The sequence below is a fragment of the Sesamum indicum genome, linkage group LG8 (genome assembly GCF_000512975.1).
Source record: "Sesamum indicum cultivar Zhongzhi No. 13 linkage group LG8, S_indicum_v1.0, whole genome shotgun sequence".
NCBI lineage: Eukaryota > Viridiplantae > Streptophyta > Magnoliopsida > Lamiales > Pedaliaceae > Sesamum > Sesamum indicum.
Genome location: NC_026152.1, coordinates 21,421,728 through 21,443,820, shown reverse-complemented (window position 1 = coordinate 21,443,820; position 22,093 = coordinate 21,421,728). Strand labels below are relative to the sequence as shown.

Below are 22,093 nucleotides of genomic sequence, written 5' to 3'. Positions count from 1 at the left end.
AATAGTTCTTGTTAACTAATTTGAACCAACGAAGATAGTGTGCAATGAAGATCACGTCAGGAAAATATTGTTGCTGCAAAAATCCTATGATGCATACACATGAACTTTTTCTTTAACATTCACAGTAATTTTCAAAAAGGTGCCAACATTGTAAGGAAATTAATTCTTTACCATGAACTAAATCAGCAAGTGTATGTGTAGCTTCCCCTCAAACTTCCATATCATCCAATATTCAATGACATGCATTCTGGGTGACCTGCCAAACACGTACCTACAAGCTAGTTGTTTTGAGCACACGCAATAGTAGATGAAGTACCTACTCACTATTACTCCGATTCTCCATCCATCCCCACGTACCTCTGATTCATTATATAATCAATCTGTTGTTCTTCATCAATTGGCAAAAGAAGAAGACGAAGATGATGATGGATGATTTGAAGGGCAAAGTATGCGTGACCGGTGCAGCTGGTTTTGTAGCCTCATGGCTGGTGAAGCGCCTTCTTTTATCTGGTTATCATGTCGTTGGAACCGTCAGAGATCCAGGTCCAAATTCAATTGTGTATATTGATCTCCACATATGTATTGGTATGGTAATGCTACTTTTGATTCTGATCATTTATCCTGCATCATCTTTAACTACGCACAAGCAGATGATGAGAAGAAAGTTGGACATCTGAAGAGGCTGGAGGGAGCAAGAGAGAGACTGGAGCTAGTGAGGGCGGAGCTCATGGTCCCAGGCAGCTTCGATGCACCAATTACGGGATGTGATGGAGTTTTTCACACTGCTTCTCCCGTCATCGGACTGCCTAAGTCTGATCCCAAGGTACACACGTATATACATTTATATATATTCATGCTGAATTCTACACACACAGAGTGAGAGAGGGAGAGAGAGAGAGTCTGGAATTAACAAATTGCAAGCAGGCTGAAATATTGCAACCTGCAATTGATGGCACACTCAATGTTCTACGTTCATGCAAGAAGAATCCTTCGCTTAGGCGTGTCGTTCTCACCTCTTCTTCCTCTACGGTAAGGGCAAGAGACGATTTCGACTCTGCTCTACCTTTGAACGAGTCTTCCTGGAGTTCTGAGGAGCTTTGTCACAAACTCAATGTACGCATTCCAACTCAATTTTTTGCTCATTCTTTATAAAATTCCTATTCACTAATCATCATCACCCCATGTGTGTGTGTGTGTGTATATATATGTGCGTGTTTTCCTTCTACTAGCTCTGGTATGCACTGTCAAAAACTCTAGCGGAGAGGGCTGCATGGAAATTCTGTGAGGACAACAAAATCGATCTCGTTACACTTCTCCCCTCATTTGTGATTGGACCAAGTCTACCACCTCTTTTATGCTCTACTGCATCTGATGTGCTTGGCTTCCTCAGAGGTACATATTATATAAATTAATGTATGACTAGTTGTCCAACTCCCTCCCATGGTTACTCAAAGCAACTATATATATATATATATATATATATATATGTCCCCTGCAGGGGAGACGGAAAAATTCCAATGGCATGGAAGAATGGGATATGTTCATATCGACGATGTTGCTTTGAGCCACATTCTCCTCTATGAGAATGAAAATGCAAAAGGGCGCTATCTATGCAGCTCAACAGTTCTTGACAACCATCAGCTAGCAGCAATCCTATCAGCTCGCTATCCAACCTTACCAATTCCAAAAAGGTCCACTTTCTAATGATATTAATTCCCTATCTCAACACCTTTCGATTCATGAAATATATTTAAGTATTGCTCACACGGATTTCAATTGGGGTGTTGCTGATTTTCAGGTTTGTCAAACTTGACAGACCACACTATGAATTGGACACCTCCAAATTAAAGGGCTTAGGAATGCAATTCAGATCAATCCAAGAGATGTTTGATGATTGTGTTGAGTCTTTAACTGCGCAAGGCCATCTGCCTTTAATCGCCTCATCCCTCAAGCCAACATCTTAACATCACAAGCTTTCTCTAACAACCTAGTCCCACCTACTTTTTCTGTTCAAGTTTTTTACTGCACCAGCAGGATATTGGTATTTTCCATATTCTAAAATAGATGTTTAGAATCTTGCATCAGGAGACAGCAAGAGAAAACATTTAGTTGCATGTTATATACAGCTTAACTATTGAGTAATTTAACTCCAAAAAAATTGATTGTTCATCGACATAATAAATCGACCAAATAAAAGGGTTACTTCCACAAAATTCTTTTGCACTTCGATTTGTATTCAATTGAACCTGCTAAATGCACCACAAAGAGCACGTAGTATGCACGTTCAACATGTATCAAATGCTCAATCAGTTAAAAAGAAGAAGCAATAAGCATGCAATACGAGCTCTTCTGTTTTTACTGGGACACAACTGTGCGTCGACCAGGGGTTAGTGAGAGTTTCTCAAGTTTAATCTTAAGAATGCTGACAGTTGCACCCAACGCATGGCCTTTGATGAGGCAAATGCTCGGGTCATTACAATTCGAAAACTGTTGTGTCATCAATTTTCTGTAGAATCTGGAGAAATATGATGAATGCCATTTCAGACGCAATCATAGCCAAATAAATAATAGAGAAACAAGGAGAAGCCCTTGCGTTCCTTGTAAAAGAGCAAGATAAAATGATCAAATATACTTGAGAACGTCATGACTAACTATAAGTACACCAGTCACCAAAACATCATAATTATTTTTCCATAGTATATAAATTAAACCCCAAGGATGACAAACAGAAGATTGACATTTTTCTCTACCTTCTTCATCAATTCATTATTGACCAAAACATGGAAAGCAAAAGATTATCCATGTAAAATGGGATATAAATCCTCTCGACTAATGAGGAAAGCAAAATTAAACATTATGTTGACAAATCTTTGAACGTAGATGTGTATAAGTAAAAATCTTCTAGATTGGATGGACACAAACTCTTGCAAAGGGAAAATCTTGTAACAAAGAAATTGGCTTGTTACAATGATTGCAAAAGCATATTGAAACAAGAGGGCATTCACAATGGTTCAAGAATGAAGAACCTTGATTTCACGTATTTACGTGGAAAATCTCTGAGAGGGAGTACCAAGTTCCAGAAACTGCAAGAGCAATGCCCAAGACAATTATGATGAAATCTCCACTAGCTCCTCTCCAGCTCATCTCATCCTTGAATGTGAGGTAATGGAACATTGCAGGCAACACAAAGCCAAGTGCACAGCAGGTGCTACTTCCCACCAATGACGAGAAATCAGCAAAATTTGGGACAAACAAAGCGACCAAACTCACAGCCAGAACAAGCATCCACCTCATCCACAAGCAATACTTCCCGTCCCAAAACCTCCTCTCGAATACTTCATACACGGGGTTCATCATCAATGGGAATGTGAAGAACAAATTAATGCAGAGACCCAGCTTAACCAAAGTGCTCAACGTTCCTTTACCCATGTTGGCCGTAATGATATCTCTTGTATTACCACCAAATGCAAAGTAACCCATTGCTCCAAATGCCCCATACATGACAGCAATAAATAACATGGTCATGCCCAAGATCTTTCCGAACTTGGACTTGTCTTTCATCTCAGATTCTAAAGGCAAAGCCATTCCAATCCCCTCAAAGGAATACACAGCCACGCCCAATCCATAAAAAAAGGTAGAAAGAGTGCCAAAAGCCTCGACTGCAGGCATCTGCTTGGTAAATATCAAGAAATCCTCAACCATAACCAATCCCATTGCACCTAAATCCACTACATCAGCGAATATGCTGAGAGGAGCCAAAAGGGTAAGCGATGGTATTGAATTTAATCCGAGCTGAAACGGAAAACAACTCCAAATGTATACGCTCTTGGCGGACACGGAAAGCTCCATAATTTTGTGCCCCGCAGCAGGCGATGTGAATGAGGAGCGGAAAAGAATGGCGAGAGTGTCACCGATGAAAATGAGATAGCCAATGCAGAAGCCAGCTTGGGAGAGAACGACCATGAAATCAACGGCGAACCTACCAATAGAGCCACAAACGACGAAGCCCAAATCACCGAAAGATGTGATCTTGGGGAAGCCACCAACTGGAGAATCCTCAAGCTTCTTCCGGGTATGGATAAGGAGCATCATACATTGGTAGGTGAGAGCGGCGACAAAGAAAATCATGATGAGGCTGGTGAGCCAACCGGTGCGCATAAAGGTGTAGGGGAGGCCCAGAACGCCAGCGCCAACGACGGAAATGAAGACATTGGCGAAGGTTTTGGGTTGAGAAGAGAGGATTTGGGGGTTGCCTTTGGCGGGTAGCAATGGGGAGTCTTCTCTGGGTAATGGGCGGTTAGAGGATGATGATCCGGCTTCCATTACATATGGAGTTGTCAGTAATATGGTTCCGGTATCGTGTTCTTTTGTCTGTCAGGGCGGGTATGGAAATGAAGATATTACTGGCAGGCAAAGAGGAAGGAAAGGTGGGGTAGGATATGTCAGTCCACGGAACCGGCTGGGGACGGGGGGGTTGGTTTGGTTGCAGTTAGAGATGTATACGCCAATCTTTCAGTTCAGTTCAGTTCTGTTCTTGACAACACAGAGTTTTTGGTTTTGGGCTATGTTTGGAGCGTTGTACGAATTTCATGTTCATGTTGACTCCATATAATCCATATCAATAATTATTATTTTTTTATATATATTTGTAAAATAAAGATTAATAATTTCCATAACGGAACTGGGAATGGGATACAGATACTACTACAATACATATATATATATATATATTGCATTTAAACTATTTTTCTTTTCTTCTATAATTGACTTTAAAGTTAATTGAACTTACGTTAACAACTGTAATAATTAATATATAAACAATTTAAACAAAATATATATAGCTTTTTTTTTTTATCTGAGTTTATTATAGTATTTATTTAGTGTGAGGGACTTTGAAAAACTAATTTAATGTACATTAAATAGACTTATAAAAATGCCCTTATTCTTTTTAGCTCCTACATTCTCATAGACATATAACTTTAATTTCATCTAGAAAATAGTAATTACTAGTATGTGACTTCTATAATTTTCTATTTTTTAAAAACATTACTTGTATTATTATAATTCTATTTAATAATGCTGTTATAATAAATTTTTCTTAATATTTTTTCTTTTCAAAAATATAATATTACCATCAAATTCTTAGCCATTTTTTTATTTTTCTTTTTTTTTCACACAAATCGATTGTACATGACTGATAGTACTATTAGTTAAGAGCGAGGAGGTTAAAATAATCAATTTTGGTGTACATTTAATATATTGTCTAAAGTAATTCTATACAAAACAAAAAATGATAAAAGAGTTTATTTGCTATGGTTTTTTTATTACCTTACTCTTTCAAAATTATTTCTTAAAATTACATATTTAAGATAATTAGTTCAAATAATGATATGTAAGTGAAAAAAAAAGACTTTTTAACGTAAAATGTATAAGCACATACATTGAAATGTGCAACTATTAGTACTATTTTTTTTTTTAATTAAAAGCACCCGAAGGTGGGGGAGACTTTTCGAGGTCCCCATCCCTTCTTCATTAAAAATAAAACAACAGTCATCGCTACATCATTAACACAACAAAATATAAAAGGAGGAGTACTACTCCTTTACATTATAATAAGTTTTCAGTGACATCATGTTTTTTGTTTCTGCCATCTTTTTTTGATTCTCTTTGTCTGAATTATTGGACCGCAAGAGCTGATCCTCTGTTTCATCACTTGAATTTTCTCCTCCGTATTCCTGACCAGGTACTCCGGTATCTCGTCTAAGGGGAATTAATTTCTAGGTAGTTTGGCCGGAGTGGCCAGCTCCTGTAACAACTGCTCTGCAGAGTCGATATCAACAAGGTTGAGATTGGTTAAGCAAATCGAGTTGCAAATCTTCAAAGGCATGGCACTACTGATCAAAGTCTCCTCCTCATCTGAATTCTGTTTGAAGAAGCATGGTGTCATTTCCCACATGTATCCAATTTCCATCAGCCACTTTATATTTCAAATTCTCCTCATCCATTTTACCATCATCACAGGTATTGTTAGCAACATCAACATAAACAACATTTTCATGCACAACCATGTGATCCTTTACTTTGCTCGCTGCATTTTCAAAAATAAAAATGGAATCAACATTAGCCACATAGTCAGTTCTGTATTCAGTGTGGTACTTGTCGTTTTTTGTTAACTGAAATAGTTCTGCCCGGTGCATCATCTTTGAGTACTCACCTGTTTCCCTAGCTGGTGTTTTGACCCGCTCCACCGCTTGAACAACTTGCATTTCTTTCATTTTCTACTACTATTAGTACTATTAATTAAGGAGGAAGGAGTTAGAATAACTAACTTTAATTCATATTTAACAAATGTCTAAATTAACCGTATGCAATACAAATAATTACTTGACATTCGTTTATCTTCATCTTCTGCATCTCATTTTGTTTCTCTCTCTCCCCCCTCCCCCCTTCTTTGCTCATATAATTTTTATTCTCTCACCTCCAATAAATATTAACAAATTTTTTCCAAATAATTAATTCAAATTAAAATAAATAAGCAAGAAATCATCATATATCACATAAAAAAAGATTTTTTAATTTAACATAAGATAAATTTAAAGATGTAGGTGGAATGTGGCAGTGATGTTGGTATATATGGGTGTACGTATTTTGAAGTGGAAGGAGGTGGTAGGGCTGATCCGAATAGAAAATCCAGGAAGCACCTTTGTTCGTAATAGAATTTTTTTGAAATGTTATATATATATATATATATTGATAAAAATGTCTATATCATATGATATTATATCGTATTTTTCATTTAATTTACGCTCATCAAACATCTCTCACTTCGCTGATTTTCAAGTCGTGCCGGTGGTGGACTTCGACTTCTTGTGAGGATTTCGCTCCGTTTCTTCGATCTGTGGCTCTTTCTTCTTTCTCTCTTCTCTTCCCCCCCACTGAAGAGAACAAGGAAGGATGCGGAAGTGCTATTGTGACTATCGCTACCTCCTCCTCATCGCCGCTCTCCCCTTCATCTACATCCAGGTCATAACCTCTTTGCCTGCCTCAATTATCTATACCACTCTCTTCTCTCAATCTTATTCTTCCTGATACCAATTTTTATCGATTAGCATTTGTTAGAAATCAATTTTTCTCATCCCCGCCTGCCGCCACCGCGTACAGATTGATTGCTTTAGTGAACTGTGCCCCTGTTTCTTTTCATTTTCTGCTTGCTTGATTACGCTTGCCCGATGCCTGGTGCAGCTGTTGCTGTGGTAAACTGATGATACAACTGACTCATTTTCTTGATGCACAGATGCGCCTTTTTGCTACTCAATCACAGTTTGCTGATCGGCTTGCTGATGCTGTACGTACCCCTTGTTTTGATATAATCCGTGCAAAATTTAGTGATTGGTTGAGAGTACCTTTATAAGTCAGTCTTATTAGCTTCTGATATATAAAAGATTCTCGATGCTAAATTCACTCAATATACCTTCTTTGCAACCATCTTTTTGTTGTTGTGGATCTAGTATTAATTCCTGGAACCTTTACTTATGTTTATTATACTATTCCAATGTCCTATGTGAGTATGTCCACATTGGTGTTGCCTACTTTGAAATTTTTCATCTTATGAACGTCTACCCTTTTTGGTAAGAAAGCATATGAAGGCCCCATTCATCAGAAGAAGGTTGCACCTAGTAATTACTACATTTTATTTGCAGATTGAGGCAGAAAATCAGTGCACAAAACAGACACGGATTTTAATTGATCAGATTAGCATGCAACAAGAACAAATCCTTTCACTTGAAGGTGCTTTACCACTTCTGCTTCAACCTTTGATGGGAGTGTTGATGATTTCCTTCTGTCTTTAAACTATACTTGTACATATGAATCGCAATCTTGTTGCCGAAACTGAAGATTTTATGTACGTTTTTTGCCTTCTATTGGGTTTTTGCATTTAGAATATTTTATGTTGCACTTGTCCAAGGATGAAAAGGAGTTTATCTCTTTACTACTGCTTTTTCTGCTATTTTTCATTCCTTTATCTGCTCGGTTTTCTGGATGATGTTAAGGAATCTATATATATATATGTATTTTTTTTTTATTTCAGACTAGATTTTGTATCTTTCTATTGATAAGAAAATGTTAAGTAATTATCTTGTGGCTGTTTCAACACTGCTGAATTTCAGAAGAAAGAAAACGTCAAGATGAGGAATGCAGACAATTGAGAGCACTTGTTCAAGATCTTGAAAGTATGTCTATGCACCTCCTTGCTTTATGTCCGAGGAAATTGCTGTTTTACCATGCATGTGAGATGTGACCGTTATTTTTACTAGTAATGTATCTGTAATAATTGCTAATTAAGAGAGGCATGTGCTAGCATTGTCACTTTAGTGGATAGAAGCAGTTTGGAACTGGGAAATTTAGTGCTGACATGCTTCCAAGGTTTGCACCTTAGTGCAGGCCAACACAGATGGGAAATGTATTTTTCTGGCAAGTGCTTTTGGGACTTTAAGAAGTTCCAGTTTTAAGTGTATGTGGTAATACTCCTTCCTCCCTCAAAGATCAAGAAAGGATAAAATAAACAGGACAAAGAAAGGATAGTATTTGAAAGACTTCTCTGTTGATCCCTCCCCACATGCTTCAGTTAAATCCAGAGCTTTTCTTGTATCAAGAACACACTGTACCCTCAGACCTTGGGACCATGGAGTGGATCAGTCCCACAGTCTGAACATTCTCCAAGAAACAGTTCATAAAATTGAGTTCTACTGAATACATTCAGCCCTTTTCTAATTTGTGGAACTTGTAACTTAAAAATATGGCCAGAAACTACACCTTGTACTAATTCGTCAACTATGCAGCAACAATTAAGGGCTGTATACTGGAAAACAAGCTCAGGAATTATTATCTTACTGCTCTTGGTACTGAATAAGTTAAGAAACTGATGTATGGATGGCTTAGTTAAGCTCTTAGATCGAAGAAGGAAATTACATAGGAAAAGGCTTCTCAATATGAAGTTCATCATTGCTTACAGAAACAAATTTTCTCTTGAGCAAAATGGACTTCTTGATTTCTTTGACGCAAGGATTTAGATAAATAACGAGACTTGCTAGACACACAACATATAGTGTGTTTCAAAGTCCCAACTTCCTGGAATTATAGATTCAGCAAGATGATCTTTTGCATTCTGTTGCTTTTCTTGAAATACTCTGTGCTCCTCCTCCTGCATTTTATAACCTCGTATGTTAACATAGTAAGTCGCTATCCTTCTTGAAAATTGTCATAGTTTTCCTGATGATTGCCTGTTGAATTATGTTTACACTTTCTTACTTCTGTATTTAGTTCTTGGGTGAATTGAACATCATTATATCATAGAAAATACTCCTTTCTGATACTTCAGTTTATGGGCATGATATATGAGTGTCACATATTATTCCCATTTTATTCTCCATTTTTAGTTTCCACATTCAGTTAAGTTCATCTTGTTGTCCATGATCACTGCTGCATGTGGCATGTGTATGATTGTTTCTCTGTCAAACTGCAGGAAAGGGTCTCAAGAAATTGGTTGGTGATGTCCAGGTTTGGATGAGCTGAAAGATTTAATATCTGGTGTCATGTGCTATTCTTTACCCTTTTACCATTGAACATGTTACTGGAATGTGAATGTGATCAGGTTCCAGTAGCTGCGGTTGTGGTTATGGCTTGTAACCGTGCTGATTACCTTGACAGGACTATTAAATCTATTCTAAAGTATGATCCGTTTTGATGCACATTTTAGTGCTTTAGTTGCTAGCACCCTACTGACGTCTTCTTGTGCTTACAAGGTATCAAAGCTCTGTTGCATCAAGATATCCTCTCTTCGTATCACAAGTATGTGAAAATAAGACTTCTAGCCTGTGTTTGTTTTGGTGCTGAGAGTATATTCTATACGTAACTTTTTCTTGCTTTCGTTATGGGCAGGATGGATCAGATCCTCATGTTAAAAGTAAGGCATTGAGTTATGATCAGCTAACCTATATGCAGGTACTTGCTTATGTTTGGATGTTGTCAGAAATATAACATCTATCTTTCTACCAGAGTTTCATGCCAGCCAATTTGTTAAGGCACTTTCTACCATGCCTCATTCCTGATCATACAAATACAGACCTATAGCCATTAAAATTTTTGGTCAATCTTGCTGAAACATCAGTTTAACGGGTGGTTTGACTTGCTTATTTCAAGTCCTAAGACTTAATCCTGTCTTGATAAACTACAACAGCTCTAATATAATGTTTATATCTGCCCCAGCATTTGGATTATGAACCTGTGCATACAGAAAGACCAGGGGAGTTGATTGCATACTACAAGATTGCACGTAAAGTTTCCCATAATGTGGTTTGTTGTCTTAATCATCTGTTATGTTGGAGGAGGATCCTCTTGCTGATATAATTCAGTTCTCGCCTTTCAGGCCATTATAAATGGGCACTGGATCAATTGTTTTACAATCATAAGTTTAGCAGAGTAATCATCCTTGAAGGTGGCTGTAATCTTCCCTCGTTTTTCTTATCCCTTTGATTTTCTTTATATCCCTGTCGCTTTCTGTCACTCAGAACATACCTCACTATCCAGATGATATGGAAATTGCCCCTGATTTCTTTGACTATTTTGAGGCTGGAGCTGCCCTCCTTGACCGGGACAAGTGAGGTTCCTGGACTTCATTATTATCTGTATCAATGCATTTCCATTTATATTCAAAATAAATTTGTGATTAAGTTTTTCAATTTTGTTAATGTAACTTTTGTAGATCCATTATGGCGATTTCTTCATGGAATGATAATGGACAAAAGCAGTTTGTACATGATCCTTGTAAGTGACCCAGACAATTGATCTGCTAACTGCTATAATTTTTGCCTGTATAAAGACTAATCATTCCTTTAACTTGAAATGATATTTGCCGGGGATTTTGTCATTTGCAGCTATGAGGGTTTATCAAGACAACTCGGTTAGCTTGAAAGTTCTATTTTTTGTGCTTGTCAACCGTTTATCCATTTAAATGGCAGCAACTTGGAAAGGCTTGATCATGCCTATTTGATTCCAGTAAAGGAAATCTATAAACACTATAACATCTATTGACAGTGAGTGAAATAATCTGATTGTTGCTATTCGGTTCATACGACATTGCAGTCTTGAGGATAATGGTTTCATTCAATAAAATCAAATTAGCATCATCTCGCCTTTGCAATTTGCTTGCCGATTAAAGGGCAGAAAGTAAAGCAGTGAGTGGATAGTAAATCCATATTTCTGGCTACTTGTATTCTTGTGTACCTCAAAGCAAAAATTATATCTCACTAGATTTTGTCTACAAATTAATTATATGAGATGTCTTGCTTTTGTCAGGCAAAGCTATATCTGTAAATTTCATGAAGACAGTCCTCGCTCTGCTCATTTTGCAGCTTATCAAGCAGGCCGTAGATTGTTGTTTCTTCTCATACCTTTTCACTGAGATGAGATGTATTACTATTTGTTGTATTGTGTGCTAATCTGCTTCACTAACTATTTAGAACAAGATTTCTGTTACATGTGCAATTCAGATTAGGTAATTTGTACAATATGCAATTTAGATGCAGAGCTTCTATTATAATTTGGTTGGCTTTCATTAAGCAACTGTTGTGGTCAAACTTTTCCACAATGTGATTACATCTCATTCTCATACTTTTGCAGCTGTGCTTTATCGCTCCGATTTTTTCCCTGGTCTAGGATGGATGCTTTCGAGATCCACATGGGATGAACTGTCTCCTAAATGGCCAAAGGCATATCCTTCAAGAATCATATTTGTTGGGTCATACTTAATCATTAATAATGTAATTTTACTCCACGTGCACAGTTTCTACTTTCTCTGTCTTTTACTGCAAGCTTGAGAATTTTCTTGACCAAACAATTACTTATTGGGATGACTGGCTGAGGCTGAAAGAAAATCACAGAGGAAAACAGTTCATTCGCCCTGAAGTGTGCAGGACATATAATTTCGGGGAGCATGTAAGAAATTTTGAATTAATATTGGGGCTGCTTTACAATACCGTAGTGACTGGTTTAATATCCAGTGAATCAAGTAGAATATATAATTTTTATCATTTTCTTCTGTTTATTTTAATGTCTCTGCTTCTACCATTCATTCACATGGCTCAGGTACCTCTTTATTACGAAATGAGGCTCAAAGTGAATGTATCATCCTAAATCTTTTTCAAATCCATCTGTTTGTGTGTAACTGGAGAGCAACTAGTATGGTAGGAATTAGATATGTTAACTATGTAGGAAATGTCCACAGCATAATTGCTAGTTATTGAATATAAGATTGTGTTCAAAGAAAAAAATTCGTCTCCTCTTTGATTGTCAATATAAGGGTTTGCCAATTATCTGTCTCGTGTAATTACACTAGTTGCTATGGTGAATTGGTTAAGTTCACATCTTAAACCTTATTATTAAGCAAAATCAGAATCAATAGTTTTCTAACTTTGACGGTATAGGAAGTGCCACTTTCTTCTTTGGTTCCAAAGTTTTGTGCTTTTACCGCGGCAGGGACTTTCTACATTTCTGCTTTAGACACCATTGTCTATTTTTGTTCTTCACCAGTCTCTCTCATGAAAGTGAAGCACATGTATGTTTCGAAAGTGGTTTTACTTCATTACTATGCCAGAGATTTTTCTTTCTCAAAGCTTGCTTCTATGAGGCTACCTACATTTCTCACAGGGTTCCAGTATGGGGCAGTTTTTCAGACAATATCTTGAACCTATCAAACTGAATGATGTCCAGGTATGTCACCAAAGTCTGTCCATTTTCCTTACCCTTTCCCTCTGTTCGCATTGTCTGAAGACTTCTCTAATGATCTGTCTGGAAGGTTGATTGGAAGGCGATGAATCTGAGCTACCTCGAGGAGGTAAATTCTTGCAACAAGAAGTATGGTATGCCATATAGTAATATAATAACATGAAATAAAGTGAAGATGTTATTACTGGAAATATTGTAAATCTCTGGTGGTTTTATAGGACAAGTATGCTGAGCACTTTGCCAACTTGCTTAAAAAGGCGACCCCGGTGCATGGAACTGATGTTGTACTGAAGACGTATAATATAGATGGAGATGTACGTATTTTGTACCGAGACCAGTCAGATTTTGAGTACATTGCAAGTCAATTCGGCATTTTTGAAGAATGGAAGGTAATTGTAGTTATCTAGGATTATTCTTGTCTTTCATTCTGTATATACACCTTTCTTCAACATGGCCAAAGTAGAATGTGGTAGCGTGTAATTATATTTGATTGTAGCAAATGGCGTGTTGGTTCTCTGCCATGGACCTTGTGTGGGTGGATCCCATCCAGTGACAGGGAAGTGGCACCCCACTCCTTGTGATTATCACTTGGTCTTTGATTTTATACGCATATTGGTTGGGACCTGACCAGTTCAGCTTGGAGATAGACATTTTCCTTGCCTGTTTCATAACTGTGTGTTTATACCCTTCGATTTCCTGACATGTGCCTTTGTGGCGGTTTTGTATATTTTCCAGGACGGTGTTCCAAGAACAGCGTATAAAGGAGTAGTTGTTTTCCGGTATCAAACACAAAGGCGTGTATTCCTTGTTGGCCCTGATTCGCTGCAACAACTTGGAATCAGATAGACTTGGGACAAAGTGATTCCACTGAAGGATTTTGATTGACAAGTTATAGAGAGTGAAATGATGATACATACAGGAGATGTTGCTATCTGTAAGACTCATGTAGTATTTAGATTGCTGGTGATGAATAATAGATTCAACTTATATTATTCCTTGTTAGCGTGAGATGATTGCTGATACCAGCATGGAAGATAAAGAGCAGCATGAGGCATAAGTGTATCAAGTTGAGAAAGTGCATCTAACCATATTGAATGACAGGGAGTCTACATATTATGTGAGGATGGTGCTGTGCGAATGCCCTTTGGCTCAATTGCATTCTAAAAATGGCAACAAAATAAGAATTGTGATTACTTGATATGGTAGAAGAACCTCCTGATATTAGTTATATGCAATCCACAACTTATAAAAATGATTCTAATACACTTGGGACTTGGAGAAACGTGGAGCAAGTATTTCAGTTGGATGCCAATGCCATGGATTTTCTTTTCTTTTTTTGAAAAAAAGAAGCAAAAAAAGCAAATCAAAGGAAGTAGGAAGAGAAAACTAAAAAAATATTCAAAACTGAGAAGAAATTCCGTGGGTGTTGTTTCCTTCACACCATCATCTTGTAAATTTTTATTGAAATTAAGTGAGGCATACGCTGGTTAAACCGGTCGAATCGATCGAAAATCAAATCCAAAATTTCTGTTTGGCTACTGGTTCTTTTTTAAAAAAAAAAAATCGATTTGGTTCGATTTTTGCTCGAATCGAACAGAATAACCAATTTTTTAAATAATATATTAAATAAAATATAAAATATAGATAGAATTAGAATAGAGAGTCAGACTAAGAGAAAGAAAAGAAAAGAAAGAACCAGCGGAAGAAAGAAAAGAACGCAGGCGCAGCAGCAGAACAGATACGACAACGCCGAGCCGACGGGCGACCTCCTCCACTCTCCAACCGGCGGCAGAGCTCTCTCCACCAGTCTTCTCCATTAAATAGGTACTTTGCTCTCTTATAAATTGCATTCTTTGCTTCAATTTTATATAGGAGCTTTCCTTTTTCCAGAAAGGAAATAACTGGTAGCATTATTAATCAATACATCACAGTATCAACAATAGTTGGTATATTTAGCTTTGAAAAATTAACATCACAATATTCTTAAACCAATGACCATATGCCCAATTTTTTTTTTATTTGTACTGTGGATGAATGATATTTTCACATTAATTAATGATCAACAATAGAATGAATTAAGTTGGATCATATTTATTTTCCTCTTTATATTTATCAATTTTAGTTTGTTGATTTTAGTATCAACAACACACCTCTTTCTCATCTTATTCAAGAATTTAATCTAAAAGTAAAATCAAATTCTTTCTGGATTCGATCATAATCACTACTATTTACTATTTACTATTTACTATTTACAGCTTCAAATAAGAAAAACAATTTTCCTGAATTGGACACCCATAAGTTGTGGTGGGCCTTGACACTAAATCAATGCTTAGATTATTAGGCCTATATTTAAACTAAACAATACATAAACATTATTCCCTCACCCTCAAGTAACCACAACCTTACAGTTGGTGTGGGCTGCAGGGTAGATATGAACTGATTGAATATTTGGCAGCCCATTTTGCACGACAACTGATCTCACACGCAGTTTTTGTCGTCCAACGGCGACTCAAAACCCATTTTCACTTGCAGATGCAGAGTAAAGGAGCAACCGCAACCGCAACACCCGCTCCTTTTACTTGAGCAGCACAACTACCCAACCTCCTTCTCTCTGTTATTTGAGCTGTCTGTTGCCTAAATAAATGGTATTCTTGCACGTCCTTAACAGAGGTGCTGCTCGCCGCTTGCCCAACCACACCTCCCGTTTTTTCACTTCTTTCTCTACTGTGAGTTCCTTTCTACTTCATGTTTTTGTGCGGGGGTCTGTTCTTCGACAATGACTCATAATTCCTAATGTTCCTCACTTTTTAAAATTTCAAAGTTTGTGAATCATGCTCTGTTTAATTTTTCTATTTCTTTTAGTTGTGGGCTTCTTATGTTTTATTTCCGAGAATTTCATGTTTGTTTGCTACTAGGTTCATTGATTATGGTGGATGCTTAATCTAGTTTCTTTGTAATTATATTTTTCTCCTAATTACAATCAAAAGAATAAGAAACCATGATTTCTACCGACTCCCAGTGTGACAAGTGGGTTTGCTAGGAATTTCTCATCTTTCGGATTGACTATATATGTTCCTCTTAACTTTGCATCAACGGGGATGTATGATATCTTTTTGCAATGCAAAAATGGAACATCTTTTCCCCGTCTTAACAATTAAAAAGAAGCATCTGAACTGAGATAATATAAACCAATTGTTCTCCTCCTCCTCCTGGAACTTGGCCTTACTTGGAAACCAGTTGTTTCCCTTCTTAGGACTCAAGTATCTGCACTAAAGATTTGTTTGTGTATCAAGTCGTTTGCTTCTTAGACACCTAAGTTTATGGTATGTTGCTCTATGAAACCATTCCTCATTCTGCCTCTCTTTTACTACTAATATTTGAACAAGATAATCAGGCATGAACCTATTAGAAATGTTGGAACTTGATTTGAATAGCTGGTTCTTTGTCTCCTTCTTTACCTATTACTTTTTCCCAACTGTTATTGCAGTCTCATGGTATATTACATGCCAATGGTTCTGGCTCTCACATATTACATTGGAAGTGGTTTATAAATAACTGTTATTTATGTCGTTATTAATTACAGGGCCTACATCAACTGCAGAAGACTGATGGTATCGGCTTTCCAAATTTTGAGTTATTGCCCTTCAGTTCACCTTCCTACATTATAAAGTCTAGCCTTTTCAGTACCACAGCTTGTGAAAGTCTACAAGATTTAGCTAGTGTTGGAGAAAAAACTAAAGACTCAGCTGGTGTTTTCAGAGAATGGGGTTGTAGTGAGAGTGATATATCCAGGATTTTTGAGCGACGTCCATCTTTACGTAAAATGGATATTCAGATCCTTCAGTCCAAGCTTGAAATACTTTCTCACTTGGGCATCAAATCCACTGACCTTGTGAGAATGGTACATTGTCGTCCCCGCTTTCTCAACTGCAAAATCAATGTCTGGTTGAATGAACGCCTTGAATATCTTGAGGCGTTGTTTGGATCAAGGCAGGTCCTAGTCAAGGCTATTGTACGCAATCCTTCTCTTCTTACCTATGACTTCCACAACAAAGTCAAACCTGTCATTGCCATATACGAATCGATGGGACTTAGCAAAGGGGACCTGATCACTGTGCTTCTGTCTCGACCCACTTTGATTCCACGAACTACCCTGGATGATGAGAAGATTGATTACATCCGTAAAACTGGAGTCTCAAAGGAATCCAAAATGTATAAACATGTGGTTTCCCTCTTTGCCATATCTCGCATAGAAACCATCCGTGAAAAGGTGATGAACATGGAGAAATATGGGCTTTTGGAGGATGAGATATTTGGTCTTATTGGACGTTCTCCACTTGTTTTGACACTATCCATTGATAAAGTTCAGAGACACATGACTTTTATACTGGGCACAATGAGGTTATCAGCCAATGTGGTACTTCGAAACATATTCCTGCCATACTTTAATTTGGAAACTGTCTTAAAACCACGTTTCCAGCTGGCATGTAAAATAGAAGATATGGGAATTGTTCCTCAGATTAAGGGACCTGCGTTGTTGAGAGCATTGAGGATGTCGAATAAGCGGTTTGTATCAGCATTTATCACTTGTCACCCTGAGAGTGTAGCTGAAGAATTGATGACAACCTTTAAGAATGCAAAATGTATTAGACGATTAGCAGAGTCCTCGAAGAAGAACTTGAATAAAGGATTTCCTTTCTGATCATATTTTTGTGTATTCCAGAGTGGATTAAGTGGATGTTGATGATCTTTTCTTTCTTTCTTTTTCTTTTTTTTTTTTAAAAATTTCCCCTCAAATCATACTTCTATTCTTTCTGGAGGTACAGGATTGCTGCTGTTGCTGGAATCAGTTTATGTACAATTGTGTGTCTTGGATACTCGAAAAGTGGGAGGGCCTTAAGTAGGCCAAACATGTGGTGTATATTGGTACAGATTTTAAGTTTCTTGTTAATTGCTATCATCTTCTCCTATCTTTACTGAGTTTTCCGTTTCTGGGCATTTGCATGGAATTATTCCTTCCAATTGAAACCAGAAAACTGTAAGTATTAATAGATTGTCTCATATTTCAACACTAATCCCTCTCATCATATTTCTCAGTTATTGCAAGTGTACCTTCTTACATATACTGGACAGAGATGATCACTTGCATTCACCTTGTAAATGATTCTAAAACACTTGGGACTTGGAGAAACGTGGAGCAACTATTTCAGTTGGATGCCAATGCCATGGATTGCTTGATCCATGTTCTAAATCCCATTAACTTCAACATTGTTCTTTTCTTTTTTTGGAGAAAAGAAACAAATCAAGAAAAGTAGGAAGAGAACTGAAAAAATATTCAAAACTGAGAAGAAATTTCGTGGGTGCTGTTTCCTTCACACCATCATCTTGTAAATTATTATTGAAATTAAGTGAGGCATACGCTACTACTACTACATCATCATCTAGAGACTAGATGTACACTTTCCATTCCTTGTTTATTTACTACAAAGAGGAGAGAAAAAGAAAAGAGAAGCAAAGCGGGATAGAATTAAAATGAAAATGCATTCATTCAATTAAACACAGCATTGATATTTCTACATGAACAAATAAATAAATAATATAAAAGTAGTCGACGGTGACTGGCGGGCATTCCTTCAATTTTCTTTGTGAACACCACCACGCTGTTTTGACTTGACTTTTGTTTAAGATTTTGGCTTCATCCCCATTCGCATTACGGAACCATCACTGGCTGACTGGGTCCTCACTCTCTCTCTCTCTCTCTTCCAAAAACTCAATCTCATTCATATCACACAACTTTTCATTCAAAGGTTCTTAATTCAAAAATAAAAAATTAAACTCCCACTTGCTAAAGAAGAAGAAGAATTCAAACCAAGGGAATACCACCGAGTGGGTATTATAGCAAGGTCAGTCAACAAAGAAAAAGAAGTCGCAAGGAAAAGGAAAGGGATATGTGTATGGATGTGTTGTGAATGAATGATGAATGATGACTATGAGTTTGATTGATTTTCTTTGTAGCTGCCGACGTTCTTCTGTTTGTTAAGACAAAGTGCTTTGTTTTTGCTTCTGATTGTGTCTGTGTGTGTGTATTAGCTAGTCAGTAAGTCATGGGGATCTGCTCCAGTATTTGTGCCTCTCTCCATCATACCCCATCATCATCATCTACTGATCAATTCAGTTCAGGTATGCACTCAAGTTCAACAACCCTTTTTCTTTTCCCAGGACGATTGATTCATTGATTACTCATACTTTTTCTTGATTTCTCTTCTCTCAATCAAGACTTTGATGAATTGACTCTATTTATCTTTCCCCAGTGGCAGCATCGCAGGCCACTAGCAACACCACTTCCTCCACCTCCACCTCCAGCGGCAGCTTCTGGGAACAGCAGATTCTCCGCCCAAAGTGGTGGAAGCACTAATGAGGGGAGTCCCACTCCCACCCCCCCCCCGCCAGCGGCAGCAGCAGCAGCAGCAGCACTATTTCTGGGAACAGCAGATTCTCCGCCCAAAGTGGTGGAAGCACTAATGAGGGGAGTCCCACTCCCACCCCCGCCGGGCATATGTTGCCCCACCCCAATTTAAGGATTTTCTCTTTTTCAGAACTCAAGGCCGCCACAAGAAATTTCAGAAGTGATACGGTGCTGGGAGAAGGTGGTTTTGGCAAAGTGTACAAGGGGTGGCTCGACGACAAATCCTCTGCCAGAGCTGCTGGGAATGGATCATCCGTCATTGCTGTCAAGAAGTTGAATTCTGAAAGCATGCAGGGCTTTCAGGAGTGGCAGGTCTTATTTATTTATTTATTCTTGTTTTCAATTCCATACTTGGTTGCTGTCTGAGGTTGAGCAGTGAGCATTCATTAAAAGCATCATGAAAAACTTTTTCTTCTTTTTTGGTTTTTATTTATACTTGCAGTCTGAGGTGAATTTCCTTGGAAGACTTTCTCATCCAAATCTGGTTAAACTGTTGGGCTACTGTTGGGAGGATAAAGAGTTGTTGCTTGTCTATGAATTCATGCAAAAAGGCAGCTTAGAGAACCATCTTTTTGGAAGTAAGGGATTATATAATACATACTATGCAGATATCAGCAGCACAGACATATACTTTTGCAGTTTTGTGCTGGATTACACATCTTTCTCGCATATTTCCAGGGGGTTCTGCTGCTCAGCCACTTCCGTGGGATATTAGGCTTAAGATATTAATTGGAGCAGCTCGTGGTCTTGCTTTCTTGCATGCATCAGATAGAAAAGTTATATACAGAGACTTCAAGGCCTCAAACATACTGCTGGATGGAGTAAGCTCGCGACTTGCGCTCTGCTTCTATTACCCTTTCCCGCATCACTTGTGGACATAGATTCTTAACTTATATACATAGATATTCTGATTATTCTAACATTGGCGTTTTGTTTTCAGTCATACCATGCCAAGATATCTGACTTTGGCCTAGCAAAAATGGGTCCAACAGCTAGTAGATCCCATGTAACAACACAGGTTATGGGGACATACGGGTATGCTGCCCCTGAGTACGTCGCAACAGGTAAAAATATGCCAACTCTTTTGAGTTTCTATACAGAAAGAATAATGGACAATGTGGTCATATTCTAATAATAGCATTCTTATCCACCAGGGCACTTGTATGTGAAAAGTGATGTGTATGGTTTTGGTGTCGTCTTAGTAGAAATGCTGACAGGGTTACGAGCACTCGACACAAATCGTCCATCTGGACAGCATAATCTGGTTGATTGGATCAAGCCACATTTATCAGACAGGAGGAAACTAAAGAACATTATGGATTTGCGGCTGGAGGGAAGATATCCGTCAAAATCTGCACTACAAATAGCTCAGCTTGCTTTGAATTGCCTGGAAAATGAACCTAAAAACAGACCCTCAATGCAAGAAATAGTGGAAACACTGGAAAGAATTGATTCTGCTAATGAGAGGCCTAGAGAGCGCAGGGTACATTCTAGTTATCAGACAGTGAATCATCGGCGTGGACAGCAGCCTCTACCTCTGCAGTATCGTTCTCCACTTCATCCGAGGCAGGAGGGTAATCGAGCATATCCACTGCCACAGCGCTCATAATGCCAGTCATTTCGATCAATGTTGTAAGATGGCGTGAAGTAGTTGTATTATTTATTGGCAGATAGAATGAAAAAGAGTAGAGAATCTGTTAATGAGTTTGATGGTTGATGTAAAGATAGTTATTGGTTTGTATATTCAGGAAATTCTAATGATTTGGTGAGATTTTGAACCCAAGAAATGTTATTGAAGACAGAGTTGAAGCTGGACGTGGGAATGCAAAAAATAATTATTCTAATAATAATGCTGCATTGCATGGGGTGGGGTGGTAATAGCATGATGATGATGTGGATTGGATGGAGTTATTAATATACATTTGATTTTTCAATTGCAGTCATTACTACATATCATAATTCCTAATTCTGTGTTTGTAACAACACCACTATCACTCACAATGAAAATGAATCACCACAAAATCTTCTGTTGCCAACTCAACACAACCATCAAACTACTACCACCATTATTATGTTGGTACTTCTCTTAAAATTTGGCATAATTATAAATTTTTTATTCGTTATTTGAAAAATTATCAATACTCTCTGATTTTGACAGTCGTCTAACAATTAACTCAATCCGTTAGGTTTTTATATATTTTTGTAGTGAATTGTCCAGAATGCCTTGGTGGATTAAAAATTATAATTTTATTTATTTTTTAAAATTTTTAATTTTTTTTATGGATTAAGTAGATAACTTTTTGATACCTTTTAGAATTTTTTCATCCATCCCATCTAATTTTTTTTATTTTTTAAAAATACAATAACAACAAAATTGACAATTTTATACATCCATCCAAAAATTACATAATTTCATAAAAAATGAGAGGGGTATTTGTAATATTTCAAACAATAAGTAAATATTCGTAATTGTACCAAATATCGGGAAAGGTCATTGTAATTTACCTATTATGTTAATTACTAAAAAAAAAAATTGTATTTTTGGTATCACAATTTGTGAATTTAGTATATTTAATTCGAATTTACTAAGTCCATAAATTATAAGATAAAAAGTATATAATATCATAAATGAATAAATTATCAATATAAAAAAAATTACTAACCCCTAAATTATGAGAAAAAAGTTGCATCAATCTGGGTCGTGATATGAGGAACCAAAAGTGCAATTCTCAATAATCATTCGTATTGAAATGTATATATGAGAGAGTGATTATAAATTAATAGAGAAAAATAATAAATAAAAAAGAAAGAATTAGCAAGTGAAGGGGCCAATGAGAATTGCCG

The 22,093-nt window shown here is 37.2% G+C and overlaps 5 protein-coding genes across 10 annotated transcripts; 4 read left to right on the top strand and 1 right to left on the bottom strand.

The window, feature by feature from the left end:
• Positions 389 to 2,221, top strand: LOC105169866 (tetraketide alpha-pyrone reductase 1). Its single transcript, XM_011090417.2, has 6 exons — positions 389 to 543; positions 651 to 823; positions 925 to 1,113; positions 1,230 to 1,392; positions 1,499 to 1,691; positions 1,799 to 2,221. The coding sequence occupies exons 1-6, from the start codon at positions 420 to 422 to the stop codon at positions 1,962 to 1,964; spliced, it is 1,008 nt and encodes a 335-aa protein (XP_011088719.1). The 5' UTR covers positions 389 to 419; the 3' UTR covers positions 1,965 to 2,221.
• On the bottom strand, positions 2,457 to 4,573 carry LOC105169865 (amino acid transporter ANTL1-like). The gene has a single exon (XM_011090416.2). It carries the CDS (start codon positions 4,321 to 4,323, stop codon positions 3,034 to 3,036), a length of 1,290 nt encoding a protein of 429 aa, XP_011088718.1. The 5' UTR covers positions 4,324 to 4,573; the 3' UTR covers positions 2,457 to 3,033.
• On the top strand, positions 6,758 to 13,907 carry LOC105169864 (alpha-1,3-mannosyl-glycoprotein 2-beta-N-acetylglucosaminyltransferase). Of its 2 annotated transcripts, XM_011090414.2 has the most exons (18): positions 6,769 to 7,023; positions 7,295 to 7,345; positions 7,701 to 7,788; positions 8,169 to 8,231; positions 9,524 to 9,558; positions 9,653 to 9,729; positions 9,804 to 9,849; positions 9,940 to 10,002; positions 10,267 to 10,333; positions 10,427 to 10,495; positions 10,588 to 10,657; positions 10,763 to 10,824; positions 11,680 to 11,770; positions 11,901 to 11,994; positions 12,706 to 12,768; positions 12,854 to 12,892; positions 13,002 to 13,172; positions 13,519 to 13,907. In XM_011090414.2, the coding sequence occupies exons 1-18, from the start codon at positions 6,955 to 6,957 to the stop codon at positions 13,627 to 13,629; spliced, it is 1,329 nt and encodes a 442-aa protein (XP_011088716.1). In that variant the 5' UTR covers positions 6,769 to 6,954; the 3' UTR covers positions 13,630 to 13,907. The 2 variants fall into 2 exon arrangements, with proteins under 2 accessions (XP_011088717.1, XP_011088716.1); XM_011090415.2 differs by lacking the exon at positions 13,519 to 13,907 and having other exon boundaries at positions 6,758 to 7,023; positions 12,854 to 12,917; positions 13,002 to 13,165.
• On the top strand, positions 14,436 to 17,753 carry LOC105169930. Of its 2 annotated transcripts, none has more exons than XM_011090483.2 (3): positions 14,436 to 14,607; positions 15,316 to 15,509; positions 16,367 to 17,753. In XM_011090483.2, the coding sequence occupies exons 2-3, from the start codon at positions 15,426 to 15,428 to the stop codon at positions 17,483 to 17,485; spliced, it is 1,203 nt and encodes a 400-aa protein (XP_011088785.1). In that variant the 5' UTR covers positions 14,436 to 14,607; positions 15,316 to 15,425; the 3' UTR covers positions 17,486 to 17,753. The 2 variants fall into 2 exon arrangements, with proteins under 2 accessions (XP_011088785.1, XP_020552124.1); XM_020696465.1 differs by having other exon boundaries at positions 15,208 to 15,509.
• On the top strand, positions 18,501 to 21,032 carry LOC105169863 (probable serine/threonine-protein kinase PIX13). 4 transcript variants are annotated; one of them, XM_011090409.2, is made up of 8 exons: positions 18,501 to 18,686; positions 18,874 to 18,963; positions 19,095 to 19,151; positions 19,236 to 19,561; positions 19,692 to 19,827; positions 19,928 to 20,070; positions 20,190 to 20,313; positions 20,404 to 21,032. In XM_011090409.2, exons 2-8 carry the CDS (start codon positions 18,888 to 18,890, stop codon positions 20,856 to 20,858), a joined length of 1,317 nt encoding a protein of 438 aa, XP_011088711.1. In that variant the 5' UTR covers positions 18,501 to 18,686; positions 18,874 to 18,887; the 3' UTR covers positions 20,859 to 21,032. The 4 variants fall into 4 exon arrangements, with proteins under 4 accessions (XP_011088711.1, XP_020552123.1, XP_020552121.1 ...); XM_020696464.1 differs by lacking the exon at positions 18,501 to 18,686 and having other exon boundaries at positions 18,693 to 18,963; positions 19,095 to 19,142; positions 19,230 to 19,561; XM_020696462.1 differs by lacking the exon at positions 18,501 to 18,686 and having other exon boundaries at positions 18,693 to 18,963.